This window comes from Piliocolobus tephrosceles, chromosome 6 (genome assembly GCF_002776525.5).
Source record: "Piliocolobus tephrosceles isolate RC106 chromosome 6, ASM277652v3, whole genome shotgun sequence".
Classification (NCBI taxonomy): domain Eukaryota; kingdom Metazoa; phylum Chordata; class Mammalia; order Primates; family Cercopithecidae; genus Piliocolobus; species Piliocolobus tephrosceles.
This window is the reverse complement of record NC_045439.1, coordinates 33225724-33250719: the sequence shown is the minus strand read 5'-3', so window position 1 is coordinate 33250719 and position 24996 is coordinate 33225724. Positions and strand designations below refer to the sequence as shown.

The 24996-nt window shown below is 45.1% G+C and overlaps 1 protein-coding gene and 1 pseudogene across 11 annotated transcripts in view; both read right to left on the bottom strand.

Moving 5' to 3' along the window:
- Window positions 1-24996, bottom strand: part of NUMB (NUMB endocytic adaptor protein) — a 198596-nt gene that overhangs the window by 2812 nt on the left and 170788 nt on the right. For 5 of the 10 annotated variants that reach the window (XM_023183267.1, XM_023183289.1, XM_023183306.1 and 2 more), the window contains 6 exons: window positions 17632-17772; window positions 12219-12423; window positions 9246-9539; window positions 7539-7685; window positions 4213-4359; window positions 220-2294 (listed from right to left, as the gene is read on the bottom strand). In XM_023183267.1, coding sequence (XP_023039035.1) covers window positions 1579-2294; window positions 4213-4359; window positions 7539-7685; window positions 9246-9539; window positions 12219-12423; window positions 17632-17772 — 1650 coding nt within the window. In that variant the 3' untranslated portion in view covers window positions 220-1578. Of the gene's footprint in view, window positions 1-219; window positions 2295-4212; window positions 4360-7538; window positions 7686-9245; window positions 9540-12218; window positions 12424-17631; window positions 17773-24996 lie in introns of those variants that run through there. The other 5 variants (XM_023183314.1, XM_023183320.1, XR_002724690.1 and 2 more) reach the window with 4 other exon arrangements.
- Window positions 18793-23483, bottom strand: LOC111520490 (annotated as a pseudogene). Its single transcript, XR_003309720.2, has one exon. The product of XR_003309720.2 is annotated as a bromodomain-containing protein 2 pseudogene (transcript).

The window sequence follows — 24996 nt, the reverse complement described above, 5'->3', positions numbered from 1 at the left end:
GTTCCAGCGCACACTTTGAGCAGCAAGAATCTGACTTTAGAGATACACTCAGGATTAACTTAAAGTATGAATGAAAATATGACTCTTAAGGGTATTTTTCTAGTCACTAAACTAGGGATTTGCAGCAGCGGTAGAATGGAGAGAGTAAGACCATAAGAATGAAAAGTAAATTCATTTACTAATAAAGGAAAGGGGAAAGAATAGCCCTTCGTGGGCAAAAGCTTCTACCACGAACATTTATTTTTGTTAAAGCAGATTATAAATTTTCATCAGTACAAATATATATAACTTACATTTGATTGTAAGGCCAACGTTCAAAAGTAAAAATGAGATGAGCTCTCTTATTGTTATCCGAGGTCAAGAGGCTGCAACTGTCAAGGGGATGTTCTCACCGAAAGGGGGTTTGGGAGACGAGGACACACACAAAGCTAATAAAACCAGAATCCCCATCCCCACAAAACTTATGGGAACAAAATTTAAAGGATAAAACAAAACCCACCAAGACCCATATTACAAACCAATATGGTAACCTGTGTTCCCTTCTATGGTATGATTATGTCATGTTACCTTAGTGTTAAAGGATTAACATAAGGAAATTGCAGCAATATATAAAAGATACATTCTCTATAGAGCATATTTAGATTGATTCCATTAACATAATGACATTAGAATTCCATCATAGGTTTAAAACCAGGACAATACTGCTTTTCCTTTATTTAAAAAAAACTACAACCTAATGACTGTATTGGTCATAAGCATGATTGTTGTTGCAATGTGCTACTTACAATGAAGGACAGAAAACAAGCTAGGGATCCTGTCTGCAGCTTCCAGCCTTTCCTCTTTTTATTTCAGTAGGCATCAATGATAAATCAATCTTATATACAATTTCTTACAACTAACCCCTTTACCTTTGGCAAGATTACTTACAACTCATACAACTTTTTAATATCTGAGAACTATTTAAAATATTCTAAATGCATAAAAATAAAGATTTTGGCTTTTGATATATATAATATTCTGTTACTCAAAATGGAAGCTCAACTTCTCCCCCAAAATATAGCTCTGCTGGGCAGTTGCTGATATGCCCTCCTGGGAATTCTGGCAGCATAGCCTGCCTCTCTCGTCCCTAGCCTGAGCACAAACCTGTTCTTTCTTGATCTCTAATACAGGCCACTACTGACAGGAGGCAGGTGAATGGCCTGAAAAACAAAGGGAGACGGCTTTGCTTCCTGTTGTGTTTTGTATTTCAGTAAATGTGCTCTGAATATAGAGTCTTGTTCAGACACTTTGCCTCTCTGTTGCCAGAGATTTGTAAGGGGATGAGGGAAGAGGGGGTGCGGAAAGCAACATTTCCTTTACTTCTTTAGCCTAGTTGTAAGGCAGCTATTCTCTAGGAATGCTTTTTCCCACATCTTTCAAAATCACCCCTCACAGTACTCTGGGCCTGGACTTGTTCCTTGGGACCTTTGGGATTAGTGAAAAGAGTACCAATCAGGAGACAAAGTCTGTTTTGCTCCTTTGACCTCTATCCCCTGCTCCCTGTCTGGTATGGACAAGATACATAGCCATAGGGATTGCTTAAAGTTCAATTTCAAACGTCTTCTGTAAGTCACTGGAGAAAGGGTTGGTAGGGGAGGGATTAGTACGCTGCTTGGACTTGTTTTCTAATGCAGCCCACTGGGCTTCAAAAGGATCCACCGGGCAGGTGCCTGTAGGAACCTCTGTATGCTTGTCTGCTGAGGCCAACCTGCCATCATCTACACCATTGAAAGCTGCAGAACCGTTGAGGTGCTGAGCAGGAGGCTTAAAGAAGGGACTGGTAGTAGCACTGCTTGCCTCGTAGTGAGGGAATGTCTGCTGCCTGACCAGGCTGGGTGACTGATGGGGGTGGGCAGCCTGAGGGTGGCCTGCAGTGCCAAAAACGTTGGCCACCATCTGGGAGGGAGTGATGCCCACCACAGGCACATTAGGGACTGGATAGGGCATTCCATTGGCCACAGGATAGGACTGGGCAGGGACAAAGGCTGGCTGCAGGGCTGGGACCACACCCACTGGCACAGGCTGAGAGGTGAGGAATGCATTCCCTTGGAAAGGTGGTGCTGGCTGGGAGATGGCAGTGGGTGGAGGAGGTTGGAGAACTGGCTGCAGAGGAGCAGCTGATGCCTGGGGCTGCTGAGCCCGGACGCTCTTAGACACCTCTTCTAACCATCGGTCGGCCTCAGAGGGAGTACGTCTGTGACCGGCCTGGAAGAGACCTGGAGAGGCAGCACCAGAAGATTGACCCCACTCGGTCCCTGGAACCAACAAGATGAGAGACAAAAGAATCAGTTAGGGGTATCTTTCCTCACCTTACTTGAATGATCCTAACATGTACAACATGTCACCCCAATGGGACATTTTGTGATTTTGATAGGTAGGAGGAAAGTCTATTACCAACTGGGATTTTGTGGTAGGATGAAGAAAACTTGTCAAGACCATGCTGCTGTGTCAGCCACACTGAAGCACTGTCTAGATATGGCTCAAATGCATTAAACCAAGGCAGCTGACTGATGTCAGAACCCCTCCCTGTTGGTATGGCTCATCCACAATACAGAAACTAGCTGGTTGTGGTGGCTCGCACCTGTAATCCCGGCTACTTGTGAGGTTGAGGTAGGAGGACTACTTGAGCCCAAGAGTTCGAGGCTGCAGTGAGCTATGACTGTGCCACTGCACTCTGGCCTGGGCAACACAGTGAGCACTCTGTCTTTAAAAAAAAAAAAAAAAAGCCAGGCGCGCCGAGGTGGGCGGATAACCTGAGGTCAAGAGATCGAGACTATCTTGGCCAACATGATGAAACCCCGTCTCTACTAAAAATACAAAAATTAGCTGGGCGTAGTGATATGTATCTGTAGTCGTAGCTACTCAGGAGGCTGAGGCAAGAGAATTGCTTGAACCTGAGAGGCAGAGGGTGCAGTGAACCGAGATACTCCAGCCTGGTGACAGAGCAAGACTCTGTCTCAGAAAACGAACAAAAAAAACCTAGCTTGCACATCCTCTAAAGGGCCCAAGGCAATTCATCTTCTGCTCTAACAGAGCAAAAAGAAAATAACCAGTGACCTGGCCATATCTTGCTGGCCCCTGCCTGGCTTCCAGAAATATGTTGTCTTTGTGGTGAACTGCCTTTATTACTATGTTAAAACCTTTTGAGGCCAGGCGTGGTGGCTCACACCTATAATCCCAGCACTTTTAGAGGCCAAGGCGGGTGGATCAGGAGGTCAGGAGTTCAAAACCAGCCTGGCCAACATGGTGAAACCCCATTTCTGCTAAAAGTACAAAAATTAGTTGGGCATGGTGGGATGCACCTGTAGTCTCAGCTACTCGGGAGGCTGAGGCAGGAGAGTTGCTTGAACCCTAGAGATGGAGGTTGCAGTGAGCCAAGATCATGCCACTGCACTCCAGCGTGGGTGACAGAACAATACTCCGTCTCCAAAAAAAAAAAAAAAAAAAAATTTTTGGTTATTATAATTAATGTTTTTTACAGAAAAACTAGAAGGCACAAAAAAGCAAAAATGAAGTGCTTTTTGTAACACTTTTTGTAGGCCTCCTATTGTAGGAGGCAGAGCCTCCTCTTTCTACAGGCATGTCTGCACATCACCAAACCCAGTGATGGATCTTCTGAGGTGGGGCCCTGGAATCTGCTTTTTTTCTTTTTTCTTTTTTTGAGACAGAGTATTGCTCTGGCGCCCAGGCTGGAGTGCAGTGGCGCAATCTTGGCTTACCGCAACCTCCGTCTCCTGGGTTCAAGCGATTCTCCTGCCTCAGCCTCAAGTAGCTGGGACTAGACTATACGTGCATGCCACCACGCCTGGCTAAATAGAGACAGGGTTTCACCATGTTGGCCAGGATGGTCTCAATCTCCTGACCTTGTGATCCACCCACCTCGGCCTCCCAAAGTGCTGGGATTATAGGCATGAGTCACCACGCCTAGCCGGAATCTGTATTTTATAAAAGCTCTGTGGATGGTTTGGTTCCACAGTCCTACTGACTATCAGTCTGATCTCTTTTGTTCTCCTTCACCATCCTTTCTTATGCAAGCAGCTTATCTCCAGGAGGGAACATAGGTTTCCTGAAAGGATTCCTCCCTGGTTCCCACTCAGCTAACTGGCTGAGTTTTAGAACCAGGGTCACTTATCTGATCCCAGAAATCCTCAACACCATCTGTGGCCACCTTACCCGAACATGTGGCTGCAATTTCCTTGTTAGCAGCATCAGGGGCATGGGCCCAAGGGTTGGTTTCACGCACAGGCATTGCTACGGGTGCTAGAGCAGTATGGGCTGGCTTAGCAGCAAGCACATGGAAGGCTGAGTCAGTGCCATTAGCTACAATGGGAGCAGACAACATCAATGGAGTTAATTCATGCAGGGTGTACAAGTGATCCCTTGGAGCTGCGTCAGTCAAGTGAATGTACAATACTGGTGGAATGGAGAGAGAGAAGAGTTGATGTTTGGGAAAACCATGATATCTTGGATTGGATGTACATACTATTAGGCAAAGAAGGAATTAGAGGCTGTAATTGTTAAATGGTTGTATAGTAAAGTCAAATGACTATCCTAGGAAAATATGTGCATGGGGAGAGGGGAAATGAAACCTACAACAACAATTTCAAATTAAGGTGAACAGAGCTGCTCTGTCTTAGGAGTAGCAAAAAATATCTAACTATTCTAAATATAGCTTAGCCTTTGGCATAATGAAGTAGGTACAGCATTTCCCTCTTCTTCACTTTTCCAAAAGGTCAAATTATGTTAACAATAATACTGGTTAAAAATAGGCCAGGTGTGGTGGCTCACGCCTGTAATTCCAGCACTTTGGGAGGCTGAGGTGGGTGGATCACCTGAGGTCAGGAGTTCCAGACCAGCCTGGCTAGCATGGCGAAACCCCGTCTCTACTAAAAATACAAAAATTAGCTGGGCGTGGTGGCGTGCACTTGTAATCCTAGCTACTAGGGAGGCTGAGGCAGGAGAATCGCTTGAACCTGGGAGGCGGAGGTTGCAATGAACCGGGATCACACCACTGTACTCCAGCCTGGGCAACAGAGTAAGACTCCATCTCAAAAAAAAAAAAAAAAATTACTCTGTTTCCTTTTCAAAAGTTAAAATGTGTACATGATTCGTTATTATGTGCTAGTCATTAAGCTAATATTTTACATGCATCATTTCATTTAATTCTCTCGAAAACCCCATGAGTCTGGTATTATCCCCCTATTACAGATGAGAAATCAAAGTTGGTATGTTTTCATTTGCTTGATAAATTTGTAATTTGCTACAGAATTAATTTCAACTTTTTACAAAGATGTTTTTCCCCCTGTGATGTTTACAATATCACAAAGTACCTACTATTCTTTCCTCATCTCCCCTTATTAAAATCTGCAAATGCTTGTTCCTTTTATTCCAGGTATCTATATTAGTTTCTACTCCTTAGCCCAACTCCCAATAACATTTAGTATGGTGTAGACAAGCACCTTCCCCTGACCTACAATATAATTATGTCCTTTTTAGGACTGGACAGCCATGCCTATGGTGTTGGTACTATATATATATATTTGAGATGGGGTCTTGCTCTTGTTACCCAGGCTGGAGTGCAATGATCTCGGCTCACTGCAACCTCTGGCTCCCAGGTTCAAGCGATTCTCCTGACTCAGCCTCCCAAGTAGCTGAGATTACAGGTGCCTGCCACCACACCCAGCTAACTTTTGTATTTTCAGTAGAGACGGGGTTTCATCATGTTGGCTAGGCTGGTCTTGAACTCCTGACCTCCGGTGATCTGCCTGCCTCAGTCTCCCAAAGTGTTGGGATTATAGGCGTGAGCCACTGCGCCTGGCCGGTGTTGGTACTATTTACCTAGGGTTTGTCTAAAAGACTGCCTTTGCTTTTTTGTTGGCAAAAAAAATTTTTTTTCACCTAGAAACTGGGAGCCCTTCAAAGGCAGGGAAAGGAAACTGAAATATTCAATTGTGTGCACTTAGTGCCTTGTAGGCAGGCAGAATCAGCAGAATGTAATGGATACTATATTCAGGAAGACCTGAGTTTAAATCCTGTCTGTATGATCTGGGCAATTTACTTATTCTCTCTGAGCCTCTTTTTTTTTTTTTTTTTTCATCTGTAACACCTACCTCACAGGGTTGTTGTGGGGATTAAATGAAATAATGCATGAATACCTACCACAATGTGGCAAGCAATGTGTAAGTGCTCAATAAATTGTGCCTATTATTACTGGTATTATAAATGTTTGTGGCCGGGCGCGGTGGCTCAAGCCTGTAATCCCAGCACTTTGGGAGGCCGAGACGGGCGGATCACGAGGTCAGGAGATCGAGACCATCCTGGCTAACACAGTGAAACCCCATCTCTACTAAAAATACAAAAAACTAGCCGGGCGAGGTGGCGGGCGCCTGTAGTCCCAGCTACTCCGGAGGCTGAGGCAGGAGAATGGCGTAAACCCGGGAGGCGGAGCTTGCAGTGAGCTGAGATCTGGCCACTGCACTCCACCTCGGGCGACAGAGCAAGACTCCGTCTCAAAAAAAAATAAAAAAATAAAAAAATAAATGTTTGTTAGATGACATGAAAAGTCATTTGGTATACATGACTATGAAGGTTTATTAAAAAGAAAAAGAAAAAGACCCTTGGAGGAAAAGCATGCAGTTCTTCCAGTAGAAACAGGGCACTATCTCCAGAGTAAAACTTTCTCTGAGCTCTCTTTCGAAAGAAACGGAGAAACAGCAATTATAGCAGCTGAAATTCTACAAGTCTGTAATTTAAGTTACATAAATTCTTTGCTGACCTCCAAGTCAATATCCACTATTTAGTATCTCTGAAAACAACTTTTAACTCTTCAATGCCACAAACGCAAATTTTAAGATACTTGTTATAGAAGATGAACTACAGAGCTCAAAGGAGTGCCTTTTTCTTTATAAGCCTCTCTGACAGAGAGTCCAGGGCTTCTCAACCTTGGCACCACTGACATTTTGGGATGGATAATCCTTTGTTGTGGGTGCTGTCCTTTACATTGAAGGATGTTTAGTGGCATTCTTAGCCTCTAACCACATGCCAGTAACACCCCCAACCCCTGACTTGTAAAGCCCCAAAATGTCTCCAGTGAATGACAAATTTTGCCCCTGATTAAGAACCACTAAACTAAAGAAAGCATAACCTTTGAACCAATTCTGATGACTACTGCCTTTGGGAAACTGGCTGGGTATGCTGATCCTTAACAGTCAAGTGGGAAATAAAGTAGCAGGTTGGGACTATAGAAATTTCTTATAGAATGGGGTGAAAGATGGGCACATGCAGAATGACAAACACAGACATCTTAGAAAACAGGAAGGGGAACAAAGCACAAAGACATTGTTGAATAGAGAAATCAATGAATCTAAGACATCAAATAGAGAAATTAATGGGTCTGACCAGGTGTTGGGAAGCTCAGGATGCCAACTTACAGTTAGTGAGCAGTGTACTAAAAGTACTGGTTGTAAAGAGAACAGCTGAGCAGGTCAGAGGGCACCAACCTTGGAAGGTAGGAGATTGTGGTGCCACCGCTGTCACTGGTTTGGTCATCGGAGCAGATGAGAAGGGGTCCTCAGGTGTGCTGAAGGCATTGGTGATCTGTGAGCACAGGGAGCTGATGCTCTCTGCCTCGCCTTCTACCTCTGGCACTGCAAGGCAAACAGAAAAGGGCTCCAGACACAAAAATGGAATAATCCTGAAATTTGACAGTATGATGCAAGCTGGCATTTTATACAGTATCTCGTTTATAGAAAAAAAGGCTCAATTAACTGTACGGCGGGGCTACAAAACCAGTTTCAAAAAATTTACTGGCCACAATTTCATTGGCTTTTCAGATGGGAAAGTATAAAATGTCAACAATTAATGTACTAAGGCACATCGTCCTCCCTTATTTCTTCATTTCCTCCTCTTATAACACTGTTGGGAATCTGTCCTTTTTGTGCCAAGATGTTTAGCTAGCCAGATCTTTCCAGAAGACATATGCAACCTGTATGCCTTCCAACACGTTCTCAAGGCTGTGATCTGAATTAGGTTCTGGAGCCTTTAGTAATTCTGTCAGGAAAATGCATTAAAGTCTGGGACACTAGTGGATGCTTAGTGCTTTTCTCTGTAACAACTATGATAATGTCATCAATCTCATTTTTCTCCAAAGTCTCTAGTACTAAGCATATGATCTATGATAACATGAAAAAGTGAGCAGAGGTGTAGGACGCTAGGGCCTTTAATCTTAATACCGACTCTAGGATACTTTTGTATCACTAAAGAAGCTAATTATGTGTGCTAAAGCTCTCTTTGCTTATCTGTAAAGAGAATAATAGTTTTTATTCCCTGTCTGCCCTAGAAGGAGACTGAGCTGAAATGAGGTACCTCAGCTGAGAGCTGAAAAGACCCTCTGTAATCATCTAGTCCAACTATTCTTTAGGCCTAGTTTCATCTGTCAGATGAACTTAACTCTGTACTTTTATACCATCAGTAGGAATGGCCTATTGAGACAGCTTCCTCATATTCTGTTATAGCAATGGCTTGACATGTCTCAGAGCGAGGTAAAATAGAGCCCAACAAAAGCACTGACCAGATCTAATACTTTAGCTACAGATTTTATGATGAGGATAGACCTATAGGGGCTGGCATAGCTGTACAGAGGCCACACAAAGGCCTGTGGGACAGTTCTGAAAGGTAATGAATATTTGTGAACAAGTCCACTGTCTGTGATGAACAACAGATCTTAGATGTACACGAGACACCTGTCTAGAGTTTCCTCCCTATGGAGCCAACCAGCCAGAAGGACAATGAGCACATATCCATTTCTTCTGCTGGTAATGCTATGTGTTTCTAAGGCCTCTTTAATTAATTCCCTGCTGGGTCCCAAGTGGCAGAATAAGAATAGAAACTTGAGACCCTTGATGTTTGGAAGCAGGTTGGCTGAGAGGCAGTGAATGCTCTTACATCGAGACAAACCACAAATCTTGAGGCTTAGGCTAGAAATTCCACAATGGCTCTGACGCCTATTTGTTGAAGAGAAATTATGGATTCACATCCCCCTCCATGGACCTTAGTTTTCCCACTATGGGAAATAACAAAAGATACAACTATCAACCAACCTCAGGTAAAGAGGAATGCCTAGTTTAATGGGATTAGTGTCTTCATGGCAAGTGATGAGAATGCTTCAGTGCTCGAGTACCCAGTGAGTCAGGTAGATGCTACATTACCTGCATTTTTAATGGGGAAATCAGTCTTCCTCTGCATAGTGGAAGGCAACTCATTGATGCGTAGGGATAGTTGGCGTTTAAAGGGTGACATCTTCTGGCTAAGAGCAGGAAATCCTCGGAAAGAGCCTTGGCGAGCAAGCTGTTCAATTGGAGCATGCCGGCGTGGGATGGCATGAGGATTGTTCATCTCCAGAGAGGTCGTGGCATCAGAAGTAGGAGAGGTGGGAGAGGATGGGGATGGAGCAGTGTTGCCAGGGGCCACTGATGAACCAACGACTATCTTATCTGTTTCAGCTCAAGAAAATAAAGAGAATGAAGACCTTAGCAATGTCTTCAAATAATTTGAGTTTACAGAGCTGACAAATGTGAAAGCCCTCTAGGTCCTTTTACCCATTTCCTTAATGTCTCTTAAAAGATAAGTTAGAAGTAGGGTTCAGATCCATTTTTCAGACAGATAAAAGGCTTAGTAACGTACTATATATCACATAGCATATCTACTAAGAAATGTTAGATCTTTTATTCTCATTCAGTGATTTATAAATTAAGACTGTGAACAAGATCTTAAAAACTCAGTTCCTATGAATTCCTAATATGTGGTCTTTTAAAGAATGATTCATGATTTTCAATGCTTGTGTGTTAGGGGAGGAGAACTTTGGGAACTGCAGCATTAGAAAGGTCTAAATAAGCATAAGTTTAACCATGTATCTTTGATTAGGTGTCAAAGAATGTCATACGTAACAGTCTTTATTTATTTACTGTTTGAGATGGAGTTTCGCTCTTTTTGCCCAGGCTGGAGTGCAATGGCATGATCTTGGCTCACTGCAACCTCCACCTCCCAGGTTCAAGTGATTCTCCTGCCTCAGCCTCCCAAGTAGCTGGGATTATAGGTGCATGCCACCACACCCAACTAATTTTGTATTTTTAATAGACACGAGGTTTCATCATGTTGGCCAGGCTGGTCATGAACTCCTGACCTCAGGTGATGCACCTGCCTCGGCCTCCCAAAGTGCTGGGATTACAAGCGTGAGCCACCACGCCCAACCTAAAGCAGTCTTTAAATCATGCATTTGTGGTTCATTTGAATAAAAGCATGCAGTAGTAACATTTTGAACTGGATTAAATTTGATTAAATATAAGACTGTGGGTACCAGTTGAGTCCCATTCTGATTGTGACAAATCTCAACCACCAACTCTCACAATCCTTTGTAGATCTTGGGACTCAATCTCTTTGCAGTTGCTGTACATAACAATGAATATTATTTGGTGGTATTAAAGAACATGCTTAATTAGTGAATAGTCTGAAGACCACTAAAGCATATTAAATAACAGTAATACGGGTTAAATTTTCTAGTACAGATAGCATGATGTTTTCCCCCTTTGGCTTCCTGGTGCAAATATTTACAATAAATGAAAAAAAATCACTATCAATAATTTCATTTCAAATAAAAATATGTATGCTTTTTTTTTGAAGGGGGGTTAAGAATTAGAGCTGTTTGGGTCAGTATTTTAGTCAATGCTGCTATCCAAAAGGGCTGGTTTAAGGCCAGGTGCAGTGGCTCACACCTGTAATCCCAGCACTTTGGGAGGCCAAAGCAGGCAGATCAACTGAGGTCAGGAGTCCGAGACCAGCCTGGCCCATCTTTACTAAAAATACAAACATTAGCTGGGTGTGGTAGCATGCACCTGTAATCCCAGCTACTCAAGAGGCTGAGGCAGGAGAACTGCTTGAACCCAGGAGGTGGAGGCTGCAGTCAGTGGAGACTGCGCCATTACATTCCAGCCTGGGCAACAGAACTAGACTCTGTCTCAAAAAAAAAAAGAAAAAAAACCCAAATCAAACCAAAACAACAACAAAAAAAGACTAGTTTAGAACTAAAAGGTTATAGTAAAAAAATTATCATATATATATATATATATGTTTGTTTTTAAGAGACAGGGTTTTACTGTTACCCAGGAGTGCAGTGGCATGATCACAGCTCACTGTAACCTTGTACTCCTGGGCTCCAGCAATCCTCTGGTCTCAGCCTCCCAAGCAGCTAGGGTTATGGATGTGCACCACCAAATATGGATAATTAATTTTTTTTTTTTTTTTTAGGGATAGGGTCTATGTTGCCCAGTCTGGTCACAAACTCCTGGCCTCAAGTGATCTTTCCTCCTCAGCCTCCTTAAGTATTGAGATTACAGCTGTGAGCCACTATACCTGGCCTCAAAATTATATTAATGTCTATTAGTTAACCTGAATTGTTTGTGCTTGTCTTGTTGGTTTTAACCCTACTTATATACAAGAATGCAAAAATATTTTCAAGCCCTATCATTTAGTTCTAAAATATACCCAACTCACATTTATAGACTGCCGACTAACTTGAATGTTTGTACAGGCATTTCTGCTGTGATGCCATGTGTACCTAAATAAAACACTCTATAAAATCATACCCTAAATTAAATTAACAGAGCTATGGGAAAAAGAGTTGTAGGTCTACCTCTCAAAATCTGTAGACTTTTGTGACTAGAAAGCACTAAAACCCAGCAATAATCTCATATAAGCAGTATTACTGTTAAATCTCTCTGCTAGCATCATAGTCCGTGGATGCTTTGCAGCCTTAAGCCCTGGGACCTGTGCTGCTTTCTTTAAGATGCAGGTACTTGCTTCATTTGCTTCTCATAGAGATCAGATGCATCAGAATTAAAAAGGTATTTCAGGATGGAAGGAAGGGGGAAAGAGATGTCTCTGCAGCTTCTTCAACTGCACTCTGATTCCTCAGATAGCTTACTATAATGGAGTAAATATTTTTGAAGCCATTAAACTAGCCACTCTAAAGGAAGCAGTTTTTAAGATTTTCAGCTTTGTTATAAGGTTTTATATTGCTAAGGGTTCTCTTTGATTATGAGAAAACTTATCCCTGGTAGCTTCAAAATAATACTTTGTTGGGAAAAACTGCATTCCATAAATACACACTGTAGAACAGATTGTACCTTTCTTGGCATCTTGCATTTGTTTCATGATCTCCTCTCTTTCTGCTTGTTCAGTGGCTGTTGTGATACGGAATGATCCTTCTCTTGTAAAAGTGGTTCGACTAGCATCAAAAGTAGCAGTCACTCCACATTCCTTCTCCCGCTTCTGCTTGCGCTCTAAACAGGCTGCAAAAGCACAGCCTACTGCATGGCTCAACCTTTCACCCTGTAGAGAGCAGGTTTTAAAAGCTTTTCAGAATTACACGACTAACAATTACATACAAATAAGTCCTTTTTTTTTGTTTTTGAGACAGAGTCTTGTTGTTACCCAGGCTGGAGTGCAGTGGTGCAGTCTCTGCTCACTGCAATCTCTGCCTCCGGGCTCAAATAATTCTCGTGCCTCAGCCTCCTGAGTAGTTGGGACTATAATCACGCACCACCACACTTGGCTAATTTTTGTATTTTTATTAGAGATGGGGTTTTGCTATGTCGGGCAGGCTGGTCTCCAACTCCTGGCCTCAAGTGGTCTACCCGCTTCAACCTCCCAAAGTGCTGGGATTACAGGCGTGAGCTACCACACTCGGCCCAAATAAGTCTGTTTTTATGAAAGCAAGATGTTGCAAATTCCAACTTAAAATTGTTTTAATATATTCATATGCCAAATTAATTTAAATGAATACATTTTCTTAGGTAGTGCTTATGATGGTTCAGTTCACTGTTACAAGCCTTGAAGTAAAGTGATAACCAGCAACCTGTGCTTTTGCAAGCAGCCATGGAGAACTCTTTATCACTTAGGCTCTGTCATGTCAGCCCTGGCCAACAGCTTAGAAGACTCTATGCAAGGTTTCAAGCCTTAACATGGAAGCTTCTAGTTGCCCTTTGGGGAAGGAGAGGGAATATTTACCAGCCATTTCTAAGAAACTACTGCAAAGACAAGGCATATTTCAGGAGCTTAATGCAGTGTTAGTATGTCTAGGAAAAAAAGGTGCAAACTTAAAACTTCTGATAAACAAATACAATTCCAGTGATTAAAAAGGAATGTGGCCGGGCATGGTGGCTCACATCTGTAATCCCAGCACTTTGGGAGGCCGAGGTGGGCAGATCACTTGAGTCCAGGAGTTTGAGACCAGCCTGGATAATACAGTGAGACCCTGTCTCTAACAAAAAAGAAAAAGAAAATTAGGCCAGGTGGGATGGCTCACACCTGTAATCCCAGCACTTTGGGAGGCCGAGGTGGGTGGATCATGAGGTCAGGAGTTCAAGACCAGCCTGGCCGACACAGCAAAACCCCATCTCTACTAAAAACACAAAAATTAGCCGGGCATGGTGGCGGGTGCCCGTAATCCCAGCTACTTGGGAGACTGAGACAGGAGAATTGCTTGAAGTTGGGAAGTAGAGGTTGCTGTGAGCTTAGATGGCACCATTGCACTCCAGCCTGGGCAACGAGAGCGAAACTCTGTCTCAAAAAATAAATAAAAGTAAAAATAAAGGCTGGGTGCAGTGGCTCAAGCCTGTAATCCCAGCACTTTGGGAGGCTGACGCGGGCGGATCACCTGAGGGCAGGAGTTCGAGACCAGCCTGACCAACATGGAGAAATCCTGTCTCTACTAAAAATACAAAATTAGTCAGGCATGATGGCGCATGCCTGTAATCCCAGCTACTCGGGAGGCTGAGGCAGGAGAATCACTTGAACTCAACCCGGGAGGTGGAGGTTGTGGTGAGCCAAGATCGTGCCACTGCACTCCAGCCTGGGCAACAGGAGCAAAACTCTGTCTCAAAAAAAATAATAATTAAAAAAATAATAATAATAATAAAAAGAAAAGAAAATTAGTCGAGTGTGGTGGTGGTGTGTGTCTGTGGTCCTACTTGGGAGGTGGGAGGATCGCTTAAGCCTACAGTAAGCTGTAATTGTGCCACTGCACTCCAGCCCGGGTGACATAGTGAGACCCTGTTTCAAAAAACACTAACAATGAGACAAACGCTTTGCTGTCTCCCCTTTCTCAATCCTCCCTCTAAGCAACCCTCCTCATTTATGGCCCTCAGTGCTTTTAGGTTTTCCCCCATACCTTTCCTATCTTCCTCTAGCTCTCTCTAATTCCCAACTCTACCTCCTAACCAAACACAGGCAAAAGTGAAAGCATGTTTTCATCCACACTGTCTACTTATAAAAGAATTAAGCAGATAAAACTGATTTGTGTGTGGGAGGAGTGGAGGACGTATGTATATGAACAAAACACTGCTTTATACAGATACACTGGATTACCCAGAGTCAATTTAATAAATTTAATGGATTATTTTTAGCAAGGTTATCTGTATTTTAAACCATTTTGCTAATTGTGGAATAAAAAATCTAGAGATGGTATAATTGTTGGCATCATTCACAGTGAGAAGAGATATTTGGGAACAGGAAGTCTTTTGTGGTGTTCTCAAAATCACACCACGTAGGCAGCTGCTCCTACACACGGCTCTGAACAAGTCGTTTCACTGGATTTTGCATGACAGTATTAGTTATCATAAGGACAGGTAGAGGTTTAAAATGCTTTATGTCCCTAAGATTTTACTACCTTTGACTACTTTTTACTTTTTTAAAACTTTTAAACTTTTTTTTTTTTTTTTTGAGACGGAGTCTGGCTCTGTCTCCCAGGCTGGAGTGCAGTGGCCGGATCTCAGCTCACTGCAAGCTCCGCCTCCCGGGTTTACGCCATTCTCCTGCCTCAGCCTCCTGGGTAGCTGGGACTACAGGCGCCCGCCACCTCGCCCGGCTAGCTTTTTGTATTTTTAGTAGAGACGGGGTTTCACTGTGTTAGCCAGGATGGTCTCGATCTCCTGACCTTGTGATCCGCCCGTCTCGGCCTCCCAAAGTGCTGGGATTACAGGCTTGAGCCACCGCGCCCGGCTAAAACTTTTAAACTTTTAAAAAAAACTTTTGACTACTTAAAGACTGATAGAATTACTCTATGAATCCACATGAGTTTCCATCTAACTTCCCAGTAGGACGATATTAGGCCAGATGTTAAAGCATGAAACAGGAGTACTGAAAGATTCTTTGAATGTGTTTGCATTTGAACGCAGCTCTATTATAAGGACAGAGCTACAGGTCAAGGAAGCTTATTCTTTCTTCTAGGCCTAGGGCAGAAGTTGTTGCAGAGTGACCTCATCCCCAACCAACAGCATCATCTGGGAACTTTAAGTGCAAATTCTGAAGTCCCAATCTCAAACTCACTGAATGAAAAATGCTGGAGATGGGGCCCAGCAATCTATGTTTTAAAACAAGTCCTCCAGGTGATTTTGATACAGTAGAACTATTGGCCTAGGAGATTCAAACAGCCTGCCAGGCCATGATTTGACAATAAAATGGTTTTTAAATTAGTGTCTGGAAACTCTTGAACTCCAGATTTTTAAAGTGTAGTGATAGCAAAATATAATAAATTTGTAGTTTACTTAGGGTCTGAGAAACAGAGGACAAAAGCATAGTTCAGTTACTTCAACTCATTTTCAAAGCACCAGTGTCAAACCAAGGAAGAACAGCTTAAACATTACTAGCTAAAATTTTTGGAGTAATGTGGGCCAGACCCTATGCTAAGTGTGCTTATACTCATTATCCAATTTAGTATTCACAACCACTTTCTCCATTTATAGACGTGTATACCAAGACAGAGAATGTTAAGTAACTTGCCCCAAATCCCACAGCTAGTAAGAACCAGAATCAGAACTGGAACCCATATCTGACTCAGAGCCTGAGTTCTTAGCATTTGTTTACACCAGTGTCTCAAAGATCTTTAAACAATTTTGGTCAATTTTTAGAGCACGGCCACTATTTATCTTCCAGATTAAACTTTGGCAAGAGCTTTACTCACCTGTAACCTCTGCCTCCTGGGTTCAAGCGATTCTCGTGCCTCAGCCTCCTGAATAACTGGGATTACAGGCACCCGCCACCATGGCCGGCTAATTTTTGTATTTTTAGTAGAGACAGGGTTTCATCATGTTGGCCAGGCTGGTCTTGAACTCCCAACCTCAAGTGATCTGCCCACCTCGACCTCCCAAAGTGCTAGGATTACAGGCATGAGCCACTGGGCCTGGCCTATTTTTGTTTTATTTTTGAGATGGCGTCTTACTCTGTCATCCAGGCTGGAGTTCAGTGGCACAATCTTGGCTCACTGCAACCTCTGCCTCCCGGTTCAAGTGATTCTCCTGAGTCAGTCTCCCAAGTAGCTGGGATTACAGACATGCGCCACCATACCTGGCTAATTTTTGCATTTTTAGTAGAGACAGGGTTTTACCATGTTGGCCAGACTGGTCTTGAACCCTTGACCTCAGGTGATCTGCCCACCTCAGCCTCCCAAAGTGCTGAGATTACAGGCGTGAGCCACCATGCCCAGCCAGTATTTCTTTTCTTTTTTTTAGACGGAGGCTTACTTTGTTGCCCAGGATGGAGTCAGTGACACAATCTCAGCTCACTGCAACCTTCGCCTTCTGGGTTCAAGCAATCCTTCTGCCTCAACCTCCCGAGTAGCTGGGACTACAGGCATGTGCCACCATGCCTGGCTAATTTTTTTGTATTTTTAGTAGAGATGGGGGTTTCACCATATTGGCCAGGCTGGTCTTGAACTCCTGACCTCGTGATCCACCTGCCTCGGCCTCCTAAAGTGCTGGGATTACAGGTGTGAGCCACCATGCCTGGCCAGTATTTCTGTTTTTATAATAGTTGAAAGTATACTCCACTCAGTTTTTTTTTTTTTTTTGGAGACAAGGTCTCACTCTGTCACCCAGGCTGGAGTGTAATGGCACGATGACTCACTGTAGCCTCCAACACATAGTCTCAAGTGATCTGCTCGCCTCAGCCTCCCAAGGCATGTAGCATGTAGCTAGGACTACATGCATGTGCCACCATGCCTGGCTAATTTTTTAACTTTGTGAAGATGAGGTCTTGCCACGTAACCCAGGTTGGTTTCCAACTTGTGGTCTCAAGTGATCCTCCCGCCCTGGCCAAAGTGCTGGGATTATAGGGGTGAGCCATCAGGCCCAGCCAAGTTCTTTCATTTGTAGTAGTCTCTTTGCAAATACATTTTTAATACCATACCCATATGTGTTAGCAAACAAATACATTTAAGAACCCTGAAAATACTTCCAATAATTAAAAGTTTCAAATAAAGTTTAGCAACCACTATCACCAGACCATTTTTACCTTCCTTTAATGATCTTTGGTTTCAGCCAATCATTTTGTTCAGTGAGTTGCAACTCCCGGGGTTACACCAAGAGTGTAAAATATTTGAATAAAAGGAGCTGAAAGTAGGCTAGTTTAGGCACTTCCAAGAGCAGCTGTAGCAGCACATACTTGTTAAAAATGTAGTAGAAACCGCTTGGCTGAGCAAACCCAGAAAGAGCCCAGCTAACTGAGAATACTCATCATGAAATACGTATTTGTTGGACTCACTGTGTCCTTGACAGCCATGAAGCAGTGACAGATCCAGCGACGAGTGGTGCCATCACGGCATATGTAAGAAAAGGCTCTATCAAAGTTCCTATCTGGGGCACAGAAAGAAACTTTCTCTATCGTCTGGTCAACTATGAGGTCCTAGAAAATAGGTCACACAAAGAAAGAGAAGACTTATGAGGTTATTTGAGCTTCTCAGAACATAGGATGTTCATTTCATGATGCACAATCCATACATCTGATACAACTAGGCTATGGAATAGTTAGATCTGTGTCCAGCAGTTTAAATACTGAGAATTGGACTTAGCAGCAGATATCCTAAGAGGCACTTTGCCCAGATACCTCTCTCATCTACATGTTCTAAAGCATATGCTTGTTGATTCTAGTTTTACATCTCTCTCATGGTAGATTCCACATTCAACAATATATGTAAATCAGTGTCTTTAATCCTTTGGGTTTATTTCCATATATAAGCAAATACATATAATAGTCATGTTTATGCTACCTTCGTTACACAATGAACACTACACACATACACACACAGTTCTGCGCCTTGCTTTTTTACATTAGATATACCCTATCCAGTGAATTTACTTCAGATACTATATTTTTCAGGTGTGGAATTTCCATTTGTTTCTTTTTTTCTTTTCTTTTCTTTTTGGACAGTCTCGCTTTGTCACCCGGGCTGGAATGCAGTGGCGCAATCTTGGCTCACTGTAACCTCTGCCTCCAGGGTTCAAGCAACTCTTCTGCCTCAGCCTCCCGAGTAACTGGGACTACAGACGTGTGCCACCACACCCGGCTAATTTTTTGTGTTTTTAATAGAGACAGGTTTCACTGTGTTAGCCAGGATGGTCTCAATCTCCTGACCTCATGATCCACCTGCCTCGGCCTCCCAAAGTGCTGGGATTACAGGTGTGAGCCACCGCTCCCAGCCATTTGTTTCTTTTTCATAGTTTCTATTCTCTGCCAAGATTTCTATCTCTTCATTCAATATGAACATATTTCCTTTTTGTCACTGAGTATAGTTATAATCCCTACTATACACTATTTTCATTTCTGTTAAGGTAGCACTCTACTTCAATGTACCATTTTCTGTACTAGTTGTGGTGATGCTATAAATACAAAACAAAATAATGACTCAAAGACAAGAGATGTTTATTTCTTTTTTTTTGAATAATATTTTCTTTATTTACAAGTTAGAATCAACAAAGACAGTCCAGGGGACCAAATGGGGAGATGACTGAAACCCCCAGGGCCCCAAATGGAGCAGAAGGAAAAAGGGAAAACAGAGTAGAAAAAAAAAGTCAACGTTAAAAAAGAGCTCCCCCTTCTTCCCTCCCCGTGGAGGCTGAGGGGACCATGGCCCCACCCTTCCCCCCAGCCTTACCTAGCTTAAAATAAATTAGAACAACTTCAAAACAGGGCCCTTAGAAGTGAATAGGGCAGCTATAGCCTCAGGTAACTCTAGATCAGGGCTTTGCACATTCCCACCCTTGCCCTGCCCCATTTTGAATGGGGGCTCTGTGTCCAAGAGATCACTCCCCAATGGGGCTAGGAATTCAATGTTATTTTGTCCATGTCCCTCCTTCAGTAAATCTCCCTGCACCCCCCCCCCCCTGCAGGGCCAGCTCTCCAGGGGGGGGGGGGGGGCGGTGAGATTAAGAAGTGTCAGCAAAGGGGGAAGGGGCAGGTGGGGCAGGGTGGTCTACAGTCCTGCGGAGCCTTCCTGCCCCATCTGGCCTGACCCCTTAGCCTGAGTCTGAATCACTGGTGTCTGAAGAGGAGGACGATGAAGAGGAGGAGCTGGAATCTGAGCTGGAGCTGGAAGCGCTAAGGCGTGACACTGCTACTTGCTGTGCAGAGGATGACTCTGTTTTCTCACTCACTTTCTTGGGGGGCTTTTTAGTTGAACTGAGCTGTCCGCTGACATCTTCTAACTGCTTTTCTAATTCCCGCTTTTTCTCCAAAGCTAGTTCCTCCTTTGTCTTTCCCACAGGCTTCTTAATGGTGTAGGGCTTCCGAGGTTTCTTACGCAGGCAGGAAAGGACATAGCGCTCAAGCTCTCTAAGTGTGGATGGCTTGAGTGTTTCAAAATCAATCTCGATCTCTTCTGGGTTTGAATCACGTAAAGGGAGCTCCCTGGCTTGGATTATATGCACAACTCGGCCCAGCTTCTCCCCAGGTAATTTGTTATGTCCAGGCTCAGCTGCCGCTTCTCATCGTAACTCATGGGCCTGCTCTCTTCCTCCTCCTCTGAATCATAACCTGTAGGCAGGGCAGGTGGGGCTGTCTTTGTGGCCTTTTTGGGGAGCTTGGTGCCACTTCCTCCAGAAGGTCCAAAGCCAGAAGGGCCTAAAGCAGCACTGCCACCCCCACTGCCACTTGCCTTCTTGGACTTCTTGGGCTGAGGTGGGCGGGATGCCCAAGGCCCCTTGTCATCTTCATCGGCCCCAGCTCGGCCTCGATGCTTCTCTGCCTTCCGTTTCTTCTTTTTCTCTTTTTTCTCTCTTTTCCTCTTGGGCTTAGATATTGGACCCTGGGACAGGGCAGCCAGTTGTTCGTGTACTGCCCGAAGCTGTTCCTGCAGTTCTGCTAAGCGATGAGCCCTTTCTTCCTCCGAGTCTGAGCTTTCACTCTCCTCTTCTTCCTCCTCTTCCTTAGAGGAGCTCTCACTGCTACTTTCCTCACTGGAGGACTCTGAAGATGATTTGGCCAAACCAGGGGGCATGGCAGTAGAGACTGGTAAAGGCCCTGGTTCCAGTGGTTCATCTGGCATCTTGGCATAACAGAACTCAAATACATCCTGTAGCTTTCGTGCCATTGCCACAACATCGTGATCTGGGGGATTGTACTTATAGCAGTTGGAGAACATAAGCCGTACATCAGCAGCAAACTCCTGTGCATCCCGGTAATCACGGTTCTCCATCTTCCGCTTGACAGTGCTGAGGTCCATGGGGTGCTTAATGATGTCATGGTAGTCATGCAGGCCAAGTGTAGAAGCATCCACTGGTTTATAGAAAGGCCAAGCATAGGCAGCATGCTTCTTAGAGAGTAACTCCTTCAAAATGCCATTGCAATGTTTTAATTGTTCTGAAAGCTTTCCTTTCTTAGAGCTTTGGTGTTGTTGCTGAGAGTCAGGCAAGTCTTTGCGTGGGGGCTTGATGGGGCGACCACTCTCTCTACGCATAGGGGGAAGCCGTGCTGCCTTAGGCTCAAGACTCCCAGGAGGGCTAGCTGGAGAACTAGGAGCCAGGATGGCTGTAGGTGTAGGGGTGGCAGTATCTGCTTTCCGCTTTACGCCTTTTTTCTTGGCAAGGGGCTGGGCTGGAGGAGCTGCAGTAACAGCAAGGAGCGGGGGTCCAGCAGAGTGCAGGCACTTGAGAAGTGGAGAGGAAATGACTGATGGGTGGGGAATGTTTAGGACAGTGGTAGGTATCTCAGGTGGGGGAGTATACAGGGCTGTGTGTGACACAGAAGAAACAGCAGGCACCTGATGGGCACTGGTAACACTGCCCTGGAGCGCTGCCAACTTGGCCACCTTCTTGTGGCTGTTCTTAGGGATGGTCACCACCAGTTCTTGCTCTTCTTGTGGCATTGATGCAACTTCCTGTAGGAAGATCTTTTCCAGCGTTTGTGCCATTAGGACAATATCATCAGTGGGCTTGTTGTAAATATAACAGTTGGTGAACATGGTATTAAAATCTTGCATACACTCTGAGGCAGCCCAATAATAATTGTGTTCAAGTCTCCTCTTTATAGTACCCATGTCCATAGGCTGTTTTATAATTTTGTGATAATCCGGTAGACCCACTTTGACAGCATCCACAGGCTGCCGGAATGGCCATACGAACTGATGTTTCCACAGAGCCGTCATCACTACCTTGTGTAGGTATTGCAGCTGGTTGGTAACTCGTCCTGGCTTTTTGGGATTGGATACCTCCGGGGGTGGTGGGTTGGTAGGGGTCAGTTGCAAAGCAGGCACCGAAGCCATTGTGGGGCTCTCAAATCCCTCATACAAGAGAGAGGGTTTTCGAATCCTTTTCCCTGGTGCCGCTGCTTCTAGGCCCAGCCCCAGTAACCCTGCATTCCCTTCCCCAGGCAGCTTGTGAGGGGTCACGTTTTGCAGCATCTTGACCACAGGGAACCGGCGCTGCCCTCAGCCGCGGAAAGTCCGGGTGGCCTCGGCTCCCCTCACCGCCCGGTCCAGCATAACCCGGTAAGTACGGGGGAGACCGTTCCTCTTGGGCCTCCAGGCAACAAACCCCCTGCCTGACCGGCACGAAAGCAGTCCCTTTGGTGCCTCTCGGAGAGCTCCAGGCAGCTTGGCGCGCTCTGCAGACGGTGGACAGCAAGAAAATGGCGGTGGCCTCCGCTGAGACGGGCGACTGAGGGACTGACTCTTCAAAGGACGGTCCTGATCTCCGACACCGTCGTCAATATAGCCCGCTGTTGGTCTGCAGGGATCCCCTCTTCTTGTCGGGAGCCTACGGGGCGGACGAGGTCCCGTTTCGATCTCGGATGGAGGCGGATGAACACGAAAAGTGGTTTAGGGAGCCGCCGCCTCCATCTTTGAAATCCTCTTGAGGGCAGAGTAGAAGGGGAGGACAGACTCCGAGGATTGGGTGGGGCCCGAAAAAGGGGAGCTTCAGGGGCTTCTATGGGGTCTGTACTGTCCGCTGGGACCAGTAATAGGCCGGGACGAAGGCCATTTCCAAGCGGATGGAGGTGGATCGTAATGGCGGCCCCGGACGACTCGAAGGCTCTGTATGGGTAGGCAGAATCCTCCAGGTCGTTCTAGAGGGTGCTCCACTCCAGCGCGAAATGGCGCCGCCGAGCCCCGCGCCAGCCCTTTATATATTGGCGGGGGAGGAGGAGCTTCGCCGCTCATGCGCGCCACCCAGCTCGAGATTTACCACCCCCCCGCTCTCCGCGCGCGCGCGCTCCCTCACGCGGGTGAAGAAGCTGAGTGGAAGGGGAACACCTCTCCGCGGGAGCTTTTTCTGTTGGCCAGTCGCAACGATGACGTCATAAACTTCATTTCCAAGGTGTCACCAGGCAGAAGAGTGCCACAGAGACCCACAGGGAAGTGGCAACCCACCACATCTCGAAGCCAATTGGCTGAGCTGTGGTCCGCCGAATCCAAGCAAAGAGGATGGTTGGAAGGGGTGCGGAAGCCATCGCCCCAGAGCCTCCAGCATCCTCTCCCTGCCTCCCCTTCCAACAAAGGCTTCCCACGCTTCCATGCACAGCACAACTGGAGACTGCCAAGCTCGGGCAGGTCGTGCCATTCATAGCTCCTCCATTGGCCAGACCGGCAGGGAAACGGGAGGGGTCGCGTGGGCGTAGCCTGCCTGGGCCCGCCAGGGGTGTGGCCGCAAGACGCCCGGCGGGTCATCATGGTTCTCCGCCGTAAGGCAGCTGCAGCGAAGAATCTGGATCCTAAAGCCTTCCAGGGGGCCTCCAAAGTTGCCCTCGGCTGGGTACGGTGTATGTAATCCGGGGTGTCAACTCCCACCGGAAAACGAAGCCGTGTTGGGGGAGGGGGCGTAGCCCCCAGCCCCAAGAGATGTTTATTTCTTGGTCAAACAATGAAGGAGGGAACTTAAAATCTGTCTGCTAATTCTAATATCTGAGTCATCTTGAAGTTGGGTCTTTATTGATTGTTATTTTGATAAGAATAAGTCAGACTTGTCTGTTTTGTTGTATGCTGAGTAACTGCATTGTAGACATTGTGAATGTTGTATGTGGAGAGTCTGGATTCCATTATATTCCTTGGAAGTGTTAACGTTTTTGGTTTTATCAGGTAGCTTATTTGATTATATGCAAATGGAAAACTATCTTTTGAACAGCACCTCAGACATCAGGGTGTTTTCGTTCTTTTTTTGAGACTGCCTCACTCCATCATCCAGGCTGGAGTGCAGTGGCACAATCACTGCTTACTGTAACCTCAACTCCTGGGCTCAAGCGATCCTCCCGCTTCAGCCTCCCAAGTAGCTAGGACTACAGGTGCATGTCACCATACATAGGTAATCAAGTATCAGTTTTTATATCCTTAGTTGGGCTATTTGGAGTCTGCCTTGAATCTACATGGCTAAAGGGGCAGAGATTAGGGCAGAATTTATGAACAGAATTTGGGACAGAATTACTCCTTTTTGGCTTATTTCCAGGATTCTCTTTTTACTTTCTTCTTTTGAGACAGTCTTGCTCTGTCGCCCAGGCCGCTGGAGTGCAATGGCGCAATCTCAGCTTACTGCAACCTCTGCCTTCCAGGTTCAAGTGACTCTCGTGCCTCAGCCTCCCAAGTTGCTGGAACCATAGGTACACACCACCATGCCCAGCCAATTTTTTGTATTTTTAGGAAAGACAGGGTTTCGGCATGTTGGCCAGGCTGGTCTCGAACTACTGGCCTCAAGTGATCCACCCGCCTTGGCCTCCCAAAGTGCTGGGATTACAGGTGTGAGCCACCACGCCCAGCCTCTCTTTTTACCTTCTAGTGGTTATTGTTGCCTCAAATTCTGTCTTCTGCAATTTAGGAGGCTGAGGCAGGTGGATCACTGGAGGTCAGGAGTTCGAGACCAGCCTGGCCAACATGGTGAAACTCCGTCTCTACCAAAAATACAAAAATTCGCTGGGTGTGCTGGCGGGTGCCTGTAATCCCAACTACTCGGGAGGCTGAGGCAGGAGAATTGCTTGAACCCAGGAGGCGGAGGTTGCAGTGAGCCAAGATCGCACCATTGCACTCCAGCCTGGGCGACAGAGCCAGACTCCATCTCAAAAAACAAACAAACAAAGAAATTACGTCTTTTGGTTTTTAAGACCAAAAGACTAAATGTTGCTCGCTGAAGTTAGAGCTACCCTATATGGTACAGACTAGGGCCTATCCTTAAGCTAGAAGCTGTGAAATGGGAAATCACCCAATACAATTTCCTTCTTCTAAGTGTCAGCTTCTCTCTAGAATCTATCTGTTTGGGTTATTTTCTAGTGCCTTTGAATAACTGGGTTATTTTGTTTAGAATTTACAGTTGTTTGCTAGAGGGTCAGTCCAACAGAAGCTCTATTTAGCTATTGCTGGAAGTGAAACACACTGAACAGTCATTTTAAAACTTGTTCTTCTAATTTTTTTCTTTGTAACATAAATTTCATTTCCATTCACATTTCCATCTACTAGTTCAATTACATTTCCATTTGCAATTCATTTATCTCTTTTTCTTTCTTTTTTTTTGATACAGAGTCTTGTTCTGTTGCCCAGGCTGGAGTGCAGTGGCGTGTTCTTGGCTCACTTCAAGCTCTGCCTCCCAGGTTCATGCCATTCTCTGGCCTCAGCCTCCTGAGTAGCTGGGACTACAGGCGCCTGCCACCACG